The sequence below is a fragment of the Rhinoraja longicauda genome, chromosome 2 (genome assembly GCF_053455715.1).
Source record: "Rhinoraja longicauda isolate Sanriku21f chromosome 2, sRhiLon1.1, whole genome shotgun sequence".
In the NCBI taxonomy this organism is placed as follows: Eukaryota; Metazoa; Chordata; class Chondrichthyes; order Rajiformes; family Arhynchobatidae; genus Rhinoraja; species Rhinoraja longicauda.
In genome coordinates, this window is record NC_135954.1 from 27,145,323 (window position 1) to 27,159,369 (window position 14,047).

Below are 14,047 nucleotides of genomic sequence, written 5' to 3' on the forward strand. Positions count from 1 at the left end.
CTTCTGCTATGATTTCAAATCAACCATTATGTTTTGAAGCATGGAAATTAAGCAAACCACCAGGAGGCAGATCCTACTTTCTTGCTTCAGAATTTTGCATCATAGCACACATCAAGCTACGTTACACGCCACGCTAGAGAGAGCTAGATAGAGCTCTTAAGGATAGGGGAGTCAGGGGGTATGGGGAGAAGGCAGGAACGGGGTACTGATTGAGAGTGATCAGCCATGATCGCATTGAATGGCGGTGCTGGCTCGAAGGGCTGAATGGCCTACTCCTGCACCTATTGTCTATTGTCTATTGTCTATAAGGCAGGAACGGGGTACTGATTGAGAATGATCAGCCATGATCACATTGAATGGCGGTGCTGGCTCGAAGGGCCGAATGGCCTACTCCTGCACCTATTGTCTATTGTCTATTGTCTATTGTCTAAACACCACTGATTTTAAGGCTGTCACTAAAATAAAATGGGAGAAGTTAGGAATACGATACGTTACGATACGATGGAACTTTATTTATCCCAGGAGGAAAATTGATCTGCCAACAAGTTTGGAGGGTTACGGACCAAGTGCAGGCAGGTGGGACTAGTGTAGCTGGGACATGTTGGCTGTTGTGGGCAAGTTGGGCCGAAGGGCCTGTTTCCACACTGTATCACTCTATTACTCTATGACAGTCATAAAAACACAAAATACATGAAACATGAAATTAAAGTGACGTGGAAAGGATCGGGAATGTGCAAAGATTGGGGAGGGGGAGTCAGCCTTAGTCTACCCCACGACAGAAGGGGGAGGAGTTGTACATTTTGATAGCCACAGGACAGAAGGATCTCCTGTGGCGTTCTGTCCTGCATTTTGTTGGAACCAGTCTGTTGTTGCAGGTACTCCTCAGGTTGACCAGTGTGTCATGGAGGGGGTGAGCTGTATTGTCTGCAGTTTGAGGAGCATCCACCTCTCCAAGACCACTTCCCATGAATCCCATGAAACTGAAGGTAAATCGGCGAAAGTTGACTATTTTTTACTAGTACGGGTGTCAGGGGTTATGGGGAGAAGGTAGGAGGATGGGGTTGAGAGGGGAAGATAGATCAGCCATGATTGAATGGCAGAGTAGACTTGATGGGGGTAATTCTGCTCCTATAACTTATGAACATTAATTTATCCTTTGGTATCTTCAGTATCAGTTTCAGTATCTCCAAGCCCAGTGCCACGCTATGAAATGCCGAAGTAATTTTTCTACTGTTCTGCTGGCATCAACAAAGCCTGGAGTGGATTACCTTGGAATTTTGAACAGAGCCCTCATTGGATGTAGATCGGTCAGTGGTGGGCTACCATCCCCGAGCTCAATGGCTGTGATACCCAGCGACCAGACATCGCATCGTATATCGTAACTGGAATCCAACTGCTGCTCACAAGCTATTACCTCATCATCGGGAAATCAAACGAATGCACTGTATTACCGGTAAATATTGATAGCACTGGTCATACATTACCATTAGGTTAGAAAATACAGCATCTATCATATTTATATCACAATTCACAATCAGAAAATCTTAATTTTACAACACTTACAACGTACATTGTCAGAACAAATTCAATACACAATGGCTTAGACATGGTTCTATACCTCTGTAAGCATTAAAATGACTGTCTGGGTCATCTCAGTGCTGTTTGTGCAAGATGTATTCAAAATAAGAATTTTAAATATGTTGAAGCCAGCTCTTAGAGACTTACCACAAAACCGATAACGTTCTTTCAGCTACAGGAGAGTGTTGCCAATGAATAAGTAGAAAGGGAGTAGATGTGTCAGGGAAGAAAGGAACCAGGACAGGATAATGAGGAACAGTGGCCTGAGCAGCCATGTTTAGGGGTGGGGGGGACAGGGAGAGGTCTGGGTGGGGTGGAACATGTAAACTCTCTGGGGCCGCAGCCTGGATTTTGTGACAAGAAGTTGAAAGGAATAGAGACACAAGGAACTGCTGATGCTGGAATCTTGAGCAAAACGCAAGGTGCTGGAAGAACACATCGCGTCTGGCAGCATCTATGGAGGGAATGGATTGACAAAGTTTCGAGTCAGGACCCTTCTTTGGACAGGTCACATCAATGAAGGAAAAGGTCAGATGACGTTTCGAATCGGGTCCCTTTTCCAGGCAGGCTGCATCTGTGGAAGTCAGAATAAGGGTCCCGAACTGTAATATCATCTGTCCATTCTTACCACAGATGCTGCCTGGCCTGCTGAGTTCCTCCAGCACTTTGTGTTTCAGTTGAAAGAAAAAGCTTTTGTAAGGAAATGAATGCACTTTCTGAATGCCTACACTTTGGGAGTGCCTGGCTTGCTGGTAAGTGCCAATGCTACCATTAGTTGACCCTGTGGGTTGTAGGTAAAGTAAATATCTAGTGCAACGGTGACCAGAAAACTGTGGAATGTTGTTTGATATCAGCACGAATCTAGAATATCCCTGAAGCTACGATGCTGAGGTGATCTTAATCCAGATTTCAATGGAGAAACATACATATGTGACTATATTTAGGCTTGTAGGAGATCGTGGATCTCAGTGAGGACATGTGAATGTTGTGCTTTAAATAGTATAGTTTTGGGGAAATGGGGTTCATGGGTAAATAAGAACAGTTGTTTTACTGATCCATTTACTGATTCGCACTGCAGACAAGTTTTCAAATTGCACTTTTGTAAATGTCACTTCAATGAGTTTTACTGGAACGTAGATGAGAAGGGGAACAGAAGTCCCATCAGAAAACGCAGAGCGGTGGATTTGTTAACAGACACTAATGCACCCAGGTTTGTGGGCAACGTTCCTGTTCTGTGAGGTGCCCCAATTTCAATTGCAAAGCATTTTGTTTTGGAATTATGTGGTAGGAATTCTAGCCCAGAGTTTCATAGATTTGGTTTTGTGCTCATGACATACGTTTGGCTCCTCCCTCCTGCTTCAAATGAACTTCATTAAGGATTAATCCAGGAAATGCATTTCTTCCTTATTTTCATATTTCATTAAGCCCTAGGATTCTGAGTGGAATTGGCACATGTCTCTTCAGCTGAGTATTACCAGCTGCATTATAAATATGGGTAACATTTTAGATTTACATCTAAATACTAGTTAATTTAAAACTGACGTAAAAAAAATAACAGCCTTTAATTAGTAGATTTGGTTTCTACCTGTTATTGTTGCAATGTTTGTTGATTAAAAACCTGTGGGCAATATTGTAAGAGATATTGACAGAGGGATCCAGTATATTTGATGCAAATTCTGTTTACTGGTTAGGAATTTTGCATGGAACCTGAACTGTGAGGTCTGAAAAAGCTTGGGTAAATTTTGATTCTAAGCAGAACTGTGCTCCTACTGTTTTGCTAAATTACTTGAATGTTGTTTGAGGAAAGAAATAGAAGCATCTGAAATGAATTAGATTTAATAATGTGGTCTGCTTTTGACATAGGAAAACAAATTAATTTCAGCTTCTCTGTTTGAATTTTCTTGTAAACAGTTTTACTGCGAGGATGATAAACTTTAGAAGCTAGTTTAGTGGGAGACCTGCACCTGAAGTAAAAGTACTGACTTCTGAAGCCAGTCTGAAGAAGGGTCTCGACCCAAAACATCACCTATCCATTCCGTCCACAATATGCTGCCTGACCTGTTGAGTTACTCTCACACTTTGACTCTTTTACAGATTCCTTTCTCCAGTTTAACTCAATAAATTAAACTAAAGCACTAGAACCATGGAGAAAACATTATATTACATCGCAGCAGAACCTCAAAGGATGTAATTTTGGGTTGTAAATCCATAGTTCACTGAAAGTGGTAACACAAAGGATAGGGTGGTAAAGAAGGCACATGGCATGTTTGCCTTCAATGGTCAGGGCATTGAGTAAAAATTGGGAAATCATGTTGCAGTTGTATAAAACTTTGGTCAGACCACATTTGGAGTATTTCGTGCAGTTCCAGTCACCACATTATGGGAAAGATGTGGAAACTTTGAAGGGAGTGCAGAAGAGGTTCACTAAGATGTTGTCCATATTGGAGTGCATTAGCTATAAGGAAAGGTTCGACAAATTTGTTTTCTCTGGGGCATCCGAGGCTGAGAGGATGACCTGAAAAAAGTATATAAAAACGATGAATTGGGGAGCTAGTCAGAATGTTTTTCCCTGGGTGGGGAAATGTTAAATACCAGAGGAAACGAGTTTAAAGTGAGAGGGAGAAACTTTAAAGGAGATTTACGAGGGAAGTCTTTGAAACAGGGAATAGTAGGTGCCTGGAACATACTGCCAGCAGAGATAGCAGAAGCAAATATTTCAGCAACATTTAAAAGGCATTTAGACTGACACAAGAGCAGGAAGGAATCACAGGGATATAGAGCATGTGCACGAAGGTAGGATTAAGTTAAGTTAGCAATGTGGTCAAGCATTGTTGTGAAGGGCCTGAACCCATGCTATACTATTCTACGTTCTACATCTACTATGATATTGATCCACTGTTTTAAAGCAATTAACAAATTTAATGGTGAGTGGTGTGTCTAGAAAGAGCAGGCAATTTGCAAAACTTTTCACATAAGTACATTATTTCAAAACAAAAGATAATGCACTAACTTTGTCTACCTTTGAAGTAGTGTTACAAAACGTGATTACTGGGTGAAGTCCCAGAGAAAGGTCACCCTTTTTCCTTCTCCAAGAAAGTTGGATGGCTTGAAAAACGGCAGAAATAAGATATTGTTGGATTCTACCTTCCATTACAATCATTAATAATCGAATATGTTTTGCTATTCTTGCTTGTCTCACATTTCTTCAAAATTCCATCATTTTTATCAGAGACTGGGTCATGGCAAGCACAATATTTTATTGTGTAATCTAGTTCTGAAGGGGCCATTAGACAGCACCTATATTCATTGCACTAAGCGATGCTCATAAGGGAATGTCTAAGCCTCCCCATTTTGTATTGCTAATGCAGTTCTATTCGTCAGAGAAATAAATCGAACTTGTAACTAGTACATTCAGGAAACAAAACATAATAGAGTAATAAAGAGGAATACGATTTCAGGCAAGCCAGCACTCAAGGTTTGGGTAACGATGCTGATGAGGGCAGTCCTCCGAGTTTTCTTACTTACTTCTGGGGCCATCCAGAAAGGGGTTCCAACAGATGTGTTGCGACGAAGTCGAGTGCTACTTAACTGAGCTGAAACACCTAATGCAGGAATTAGACCAATAACATCATGAAATGTAGGTGACATGTTGCCCAACAGCATTACACACACTCTCGGCCTGCACTTTGCAGTGAAAACATAAAATGCTGTATATACTCAGTCAGTCTGCTTTTCTCCCCCCACAGATGCTGTCTGCCCCACAGATTATTTCCAGCATTTTCTGGCTTTGTCTCAGAATTCCAGGATGTGCAGTCTTTTAGCTTCTCGATACTCTGCATTCAATGGTTTATAGAACTTTTAAGGAAACACGTAAAAGAAAATTAAACTATTAAAAGAAAATGAGGATGAATTTTGATGATCATTTTGCTTTCCGCTTAGCCTTGGGATTATTATTTGGTAAATTAGTGAATAGGAGTTAACAATATTGGACTCACCAGCCTAAGTAACAGCATAAACCTTTCTCTGACAAATCTTCTGCCGTAATGTGATCAGTAGAACGTGGTGCTAGATTATCATGAAGTAGAGACAAAGGACCATTTTTTTCCGTCTTCCGAAGGCACAAAAGCTTTGTATAAAATGCATTGCCGTACTTTATGCCCATGCCAAGGACACTTTCTTAACATTGTAGAAAGAAGGAAGGCATATTCAAGAAATGCTTTCCTTCTCGAACACCGTCAGAGGAAGGAACATTTCCATTGCTGGGTGATGCACGATTTACTGGGGGCAAAACAGCAGAAATGGAATTGTGTTCTTTTCATCAGTGTGCTCAGAAATAAAATCTCCATGCATGTCTCATATTGTCATCATATTACTTTCTCAGAGCCAATATCCACAACCAGGAATCTGAAGCCCATTCTGACAACCAAAATGCCCACAGCATCAAGGATGCAGGTAAAAGCATGATGCTTCCATCTTGATGCTGGAACAAATCCAATTTCCACAAAAAAGTGTTTATCATACTTGATGGAAATTGGTAAAGCTGCACTCTATGAATCTGAGTTGTTGTGCCTGCAGCAAGCAGTTGAAGTAGAGTGGAATATGATTTCAAAAGCAATACGTTTGAGAGTTTGCAACGTGGTTTGAAAATACACAATAGACAATAGACAATAGGCAATAGGCAATAGGTGCAGGAGTAGGCCATTCGGCCCTTCGAGCCAGCACCACCATTCACCGTGATCATGGCTGATCATGCACAATCAGTACCCCGTTCCTGCCTTCTTCCCATATCCCCTGGCTCCGCTATCATTAAGAGCTCTATCTAACTCTCTTGAAAGCATCCAGAGAATTGGCCTCCACTGCCTTCTGAGGCAGAGAATTCCACAGCTTCGCAACTCACAAAGATCTATGACAAAGTTTCACAAAGGTCTACGATAAAGCACATTTCATATCCACACTGTTTGTGCAAACTGAAAATTGAAACTTTTGGATGGCTTAGTACTGGCTTTGTAGAGAGATATGTTGAGCGTAGGCAGTTGTTCTTGGAGAGAAGGAAAAGTAAAAGCAAAATTTCATTTGGCAACAGAAGACCACAGGCACAGTTGAGAGCAAAAGTCAAATGATAATGTATCACGCAGCAAGTGCGTAATTACAAGATAGGACTTGCAAAAAGTAAGTTCATTGTATAAGTCAAACGGGTACACTATGAGTAAGGTAACCTGCCATCAGTACTCGGTTTGGCCTCCACATCGTTTGACTCATAGTAGCTCCTACACTGAAGCAGGCTCTTCACTTACGTCTGGGCAAGAAGTGATAAACAATCATGGCAGCCTTGCCAGTGTTGACTTCATCCCACACATGAATCACAAAAAAATTGTTTAAAAAAAATGCTATTCTCTCTAACGTTGGGAGTTGGTACTTGCGAGTGAACATCATATTGAGGTTTTCATATTCAGGATTCTTTTAATATTAAGAGCATCAAATTTCTTTCAGCTTTGATGAAAACAGTCGGACACCAATCCCAATCTGCCCTTCCCCCTCAAAAGCGAATATATTGCTGCATAAAACATACAAGAAGGGGTGGAGTGGAATGGGGAAGCCATATTTACTGGGTGCACTCCTTCAAGAATGGGATTCATGAGATTAAATTCCTATTATCCACGATCTTATTAAATTGTGGAGCAGTCCTCAGGGATTGAGAAGCTTGTTCCTGTCCTTAATTCATATGTTTATCTGAATGATGCCTCCAATCAACAAAATATTCAACAACACGTGAAAAAGGTTTTCCAAATGCACAAAGAAACCAGGCAAACCTTACGGAAACTGATTTTCACATTGACTGATACATGGTTATAAGTTGTTAAAAATCAGACAAAGATTTTCATACCATTGCCATTCCTACATGGCCCCAGCAAATGACAGAGGTCCAAACAAAATCATACAAGAGAAGAATAGTTTGTAGCATCAATGAAACTGTGATATAATACTGTAATGGAATACTGTTGGGCATCAATATCATTTTCCTCATTTTTGATTTCCTACAATTGTAGAAATGCAAACACTATAAAGTGTGCAATTTATCATAAAGTAAATGGTCTTTGGCCCTAACACCTTAAATGGAATTCCTTGAAATGATATGAAACCAAGAAAGAAGAAATTCAATCCACAGTCTACCTTATTTTTCCACAGGGAATGCTTCCCATTTGGATCTTTCCATCCTACCTGCAAATAGTTCTTCAAAGGCCTCCCGTGTCATGTTGTTGATTTCAATAGCAGAATAAAACATTGTTCCGTTTCAAGGGATTCCATTTTCTTCTGTATCTTCCAAAGCTGAGGAACGCAAAATGGCTTCCAACTTCAGACTGGAGGTGTTTCCTGATGTGCTGAAGGCGTGCATGCGTCACAAGGTATACGTAGCAAACAGTGTCTTGAAGAAACAATGTGTTAGATTACACCACAATATGTTTCTTCTACTGGAGAATCAGCTGACTGCTGTAAAGGTACAGTTATGGTGATTTTCCAAAACAGGCAACAGGAAGGAGTTAGGTGTTCCCAATGGGGAAGCAGGTGGAGGACAGATTCCCGGCAGAGCTGGCTTTATTATCCAGCATATGGAAGCTGACTAAAATTAAAGACAGGCTCTGCAAAGCCTATATCCCATTGTAACACATAAAATAACCACAAAAAATGATTTTATTGTTACAAATTTGACAGCAATTTTCAACATCATTTTAGGTAAATTTCTCATTTTATTTCATGAAACATAATAACTAGATTTCTAGAAATTCATTACATGAATAAATGAAGCCATTCGTGAACAAGTCCTGCTAAACATTGGTCATAAATGATAGGAGCAGAATTAGGCCATTCGGCCCATTAAATCATGGCTGATCTATCTCTTCCTCTGAACCCCATTATCATATCATATCATATCATATCATATACATACAGCCGGAAACAGGCCTTTTCGGCCCACCAAGTCCGTGCCGCCCAGCGATCCCCGTACATTAACACTATCCTACACCCACTAGGGACAATTTTTACATTTACCCAGCCAATTAACCTACATACCTGTACGTCTTCTCCTGCCTTCTCCCCTTAACCCCGACACCCATACTAATCAAGAATCTATCTATCTCTGCCCTAAAACTACCCTTTGACTTGGCCTCCACAGCCTTCTGTGGCAAAGAATTCCACAGATTCATCACCCTCTGACTAAAGAAATTCCTCCTCATCTCCTTCCTAAAGGAACGTCCTTTAATTCTGAGGCCATGCCCTCTAGTCCCACTAGCGGAAACATCCTCTCCCACTAACGGAAACATCCTCTCCACGTTCACTCTATCCAAGCCTTTCACTATTTGGTACGTTTCAATGAGGTCCCCCCCCCTCACTCTTCTAAACTTCAGCGAGTACAGGCCCAGTGCCGTCAAACAGTGTTATCAATAATGTTGGTGGCCTTATCAGCAATAACCCCATTTTAACTCTGTTCAGCTCAGTTCCTTCATAACAACTGATCTATGAGTTCCTCTTAAACAGCAGATACCCTAATCTTACTTTAATGTAAAGATCAATTAATTAAAACCTCCATAATTCCCCTCAGAAGACCTGGAAGTACCAAAAAAAATGCAATTGAATTTCATTACAGTTTCGATGGGAAATATTTTTTGAAAATTTATGTAAAGCGTATACATTAAATGCACAATCCACAATTCTGGTCATCAAGAAGGGGAACATTTTGCACCTGATCCAGAACATGAGACCAGATGTTGCAGGAATGTAAGTCCAAAATTATTTTTGTGTTATGTAAGATTTTGAATTCTAATCAATGAAAAGGCATACCAGAAATATGTAAAGATGGATACAGCAATTAAGAAGGTTCACACCACAGTTGTAGTCAAAAGGTTTTCTAATTAGAATAGCAAGAGCTTACATATCTTCGTCTTTGCATGTACAAAATAACATCTCAGAGACAGATTGGGCAAAATAAATTGCGAGAGTAAAAGAAAGAATCAGAGATGGGCGGCACGGAGTCGCAGCGGTAGAGTTGCTGCCTTACAATGCCGGAGACCCAGGTTCGCTCCTGTCTATGGGTGCTGTCTGTATGGAGCTTGTACGTTCTCAACGTGACGTGTGTAGGTTTTCTCCGGGAGCTCCGGTTTCCTCCCACACTCCAAAGACAATCAGGTTTGTAGGCTAAATGGCTTGGTAAAATTGTAAATTGTCCCTAGTGCGTGTAGGATAGTGTTAATCTGTGGGGATTGCTGGTCGGCGCGACTCGGTGGGCCGAAGTACCTGTTTCTACACCGTATCTCGAAAGTAAACCTATGAAAAAAAGATGTTGCGAAATGAACATCAAAGACAGAGGGTGGTGGATGCCTGGAACACATTGCCAGCGGTGGTAGTGGAGGCAGATATCATCATATCATATATATACAGCCGGAAACAGGCCTTTTCGGCCCTCCAAGTCCGTGCCGCCCAGCGATCCCCATACATTAACACTATCCTACACCCACTAGGGACAATTTTTACATTTACCCAGCCAATTAACCTACAAACCTGTACGTCTTTGGAGTGTGGGAGGAAACCGAAGATCTCGGAGAAAACCCACGCAGGTCACGGGAAGAACGTACAAACTCCTTACAGTGCAGCACCCGTAGTCAGGATCGAACCTGAGTCTCCGGCGCTGCATTCGCTGTAAAGCAGCAACTCTACCGCTGCGCTACCGTGCCGCCCTGTTGATTGTGACATTCAAGAGGCTTAGTGTTAGATATATGGATATGCAGGGAATGGAGGGATATGGATTATGTGCAGGCAGCTGAGATTAGTTAATCTTGGCATCATGGTCAGCACAGACATTGTGGGCTGAAAGGCCTGTTGCAGTGCCGTACTCTATGTTCTAAGAAAATGTTTTGGTTAAGATGGATAACTTTGCAAAATATGCTAATTTATGGATTTAAATATTGCTTTTAATATTGCTTTTAATATTTTATAATTTTCTCTATTTAGAAAAAGACTTAACTCTAACTGCCTAGAATATTAAAATCAATTACAGCATTAACAGCTGGCAAAAGACTTGCTTCAACTTTGCTGCTCACAAATAATATCAGGAGTATTTCAGGGGCAGGACTTTCTTGCAGTGCCAGCTGAGGCACTGAGAGCTTACAGGCAATACTATAGGATGCTGTGGGCAGGTGAGAAAGTGCCGTTGTATCCTGACAGAGTATGTATGAACATGAACATGACGGTACCACAGAAGGGAGAGTCCAGGTGAGGGAACTGTGGTCCATTAGGAAAGGAGTACAACAGCTTGGTCAAAAAAGTAGGATGCAAAGCAGTTTTTAAAAGAAGGAGACTGAACAAGTTAACAAAGGAATTTTAAAGCGTACAAGTGTTGCCGTGTCTAAAAACGTGGAATGTCGAAGATGCCAGATTTGGAAAGCTCGGGCATCTTGGAGGTTCCAGGGATGTGGGAGATTAGAGGTAGGGAGGAGTGTGGCAAGACTGGGAGCCACGGGGTGAAGGGTGAACAACATAGTTTATGTCAGGTGCAGGAAGGAACTGCAGATGCTGGTTTACACCGAAGATAGACACAAAATGTTGGAGTAACTCATGCAGCATCCCTCGATAGAAGGAATGGGTGACATTTTGGGTCAGGGGAGAGGGAGGCACAGAGATAAGGAAGTGTAAGGTGTGAAAATGAGAAATCACGAGATGAGATCAAGGAAAATGTAGAATAGATCATTGTTAGCTCGGAGAAGGTGACAACAAAACAAACAGATATAAAAATGTAATCAGAAGCACAGTCAGACTGGTCAGAGAACTAGGAAGGGGAAGGGATGGAGAGAGATGGAAAGCAAAAGTTATTTGAAGTTAGAGAAGTCAATATTCATACTGCTGGGGTGTAAGCTGCCCAAGCAAAATATGAGGTGCTGTTCCTCCAAATTGTGCTGGGCCTCACTCTGACAGTGGAGGAAGCCCAGGGCAGAAAGGTCAGTGTGGTAATGGGAGGGGGAGTTAAATTGTTTAGCAACCGGGAGATCAGGTATGTCAGGATAAGGTTGACAAAATTTGATTGAGCTATAGGTTAGAACGTGAACATGTTGGAAGTTCTGACTAAGAGTCTAGATGTAACAAAGGCATGGATGAGCAGCCAATGGGGGGATCGATCCAGATTAGATTAGTTTATTGAAATTCCTAATGTGTGCTGCTCAGAATAAACAATAAATACAATAAGTTCTACGATAAATTGTTGGGTGATAAAGTGGGCAATCTTGGTGACCATGCTTATAAACTTAGTTTAGTGGTGTCTGCCATTGCTGTGAATTATCTCATTCAATGTCTGCTTTTTGCAAAATCAGTGTTCGCGAATTTGCACGAGACACTGAACACCTCTGTGATGGTGTAGGAGTGAAATAATATAACAAAATAAGAAAAAGAAGCAGCAACAGGACAAAAGGCCCCTCTGGGCTACTTTGCAATTGAAAACCAGTACGACTAATCCTCCATTTCAACTCCACTTTTCTGCCCAATTTGCACAGTGTCTCAAAATCAATCCATCTTAATACTTAACATCCTTAGCACTCAGGAGTGCAGAATTCCAGAGATTCAAATAACTTTCTCCTCATTTCAATCCTCAGCATCATCCAGGGGAATTTCCTCTCTATCAGCTCCAGTGGAATCACATCCTTTCCACAGAGTGGCAACCAGAACTGCACCCGGTACTCTGCCTGCGGCCTAACTAAGTTGCACCATAACTGGCCTGTTGTTATACAGGTCCTCCCCATGTTACGGCAGAGTTCCATCGCTGAAAACTCTTTGTAACCCGAACAGTTCACACGTCTGTAAGCCGGCTTCCAACCAAGTTCCCACATGACAGTAGAAATGGGTCGTACCATAGGAATATGTAGTCTGGAAAGCCATTTAAAATCTCGTTTTGCCTTTCTTAATATTTAGTTTAGAGATTCAGCGCGGAAACCGGCCCACTGAGTCCACTCCTACCAGCGATCCCCACACACTAGCACTATCCTACACACACTAGGGACAATTTACAATTTATACCAAGCCAATCAACCTGCAAACCTGTACTTCTTTGGAGTGTGGGAGGAATCGAGAGCTCTCAGAGAAAACCCACGGAGGTCACGGGGAGAACGTACAAACTTCATACAAACAGCACTCATAGTCAGGATCAAACTCGGGTCTCTGGCGCTGTAAGACAGCAGCTCTACTGCTGCGTCACTGTGCCACCCTGTTTATTATTAATGATAAAGCTAATATTAACACATTTAGCCTGACCCTTGGGCTAATAATAATATCCTTTTATAGATTTTATAGCAGATATTGTTTTAAAGACCATTGATTGTTTCATAAAGGACACTGATGCTGGCCCATAGTGTATGTCACTGGATATGATTCGCTAAATGAACACAAATGTGTGAACTGGAATATATTTGTCCTGGTGTTGATGTGTCAAAATTCCTGCTGATGTCAAGGACTGTTGCCTGCAGCCCTACAGCAGCTGGGAATTCCATCCCATCAGTTTCCCAAATGGAAGATTCGCCAGGATATTCCCCAAATGCTTATTCGAAAGTATAGGTTATACATTAGTCAAGAGTCTGAAATAGGGTCCCAACCTGAAATGTCATCTATCCATGTTCTCCAGAGATGCTGCCTGACCAGCTGAGTTGCTCCAGCACTTTGTGTTCGGAGGCTGGGGATGACCTATGGTCTATGCCCTGGCTAATGCAGTCAAGAGACCTGGTAGTTCTCCTAACCACCGTTTCTACCTTTTTACAATTAACCTACAAACCCGTACGTCCCTAAATCTGGAGGCATTTGTTTTCACACTTTTAACCTGATGGAGGAAGAGGAAGTGGCCAGGGTGCGACATCCCTGATTATTATATTCCGTTCCTGTCGAAGTGTATTTTGTATATTATTGTACTTGCCACTACCGTTCCATGTAGAAACCACCGTCTGGGTGAAAAGGTTTCCCCTCGGGTACATCATCAATCCTTTACCTCTGAACTTAAACCTACGCCCTCTAATCTTAGACTCTACTAACTTGTGGGAAAAGATTGAGGCTATTCAACTTATAAATCCCCTCATGAATTTCCATAATTCCATGCAGTCACCTCCGAGTCTCCTTCGTACAAGCAGAAACGTCTTAATCTATCCAGCCTCTCCTTATAATTAAACTTTCCAGTCCTTTCCTTGCACTTCCAGCCTTCCTTTCCACACTATTTTGAATTAGGATGATATATACCCACATATGTCCTAATACAGTCTTTTCAAAGCAGTTTTACTTTTATCTTTATTGTTGTGAATGATATCTCAGCTGGTTTAGTTCACTTGGCATTAATGGCAGTGTGCTTTGGGAGAGAAGAGTTGTGCATCAATATTCTCGTAGATAGATGTGCATGCAGGGTTTGTATTTAAATATTTTTCAGTGCAAATGTAAGGATCAGAAATTATTC

General features: G+C 41.5%; 1 protein-coding gene across 1 annotated transcript in view; it reads right to left on the reverse strand.

The window, feature by feature from the left end:
* Positions 1-1,264: 1,264 nt before the first annotated feature.
* Positions 1,265-14,047, reverse strand: part of LOC144602980 (myosin-IIIa-like) — a 76,352-nt gene continuing 63,569 nt past the window's right edge. The window contains exons 6-7 of the mRNA XM_078416107.1: positions 5,104-5,180; positions 1,265-1,414 (exon numbers count right to left, since the gene is read on the reverse strand). Coding sequence (XP_078272233.1) covers positions 1,265-1,414; positions 5,104-5,180 — 227 coding nt within the window. The remainder of the gene's footprint in view (positions 1,415-5,103; positions 5,181-14,047) is intronic.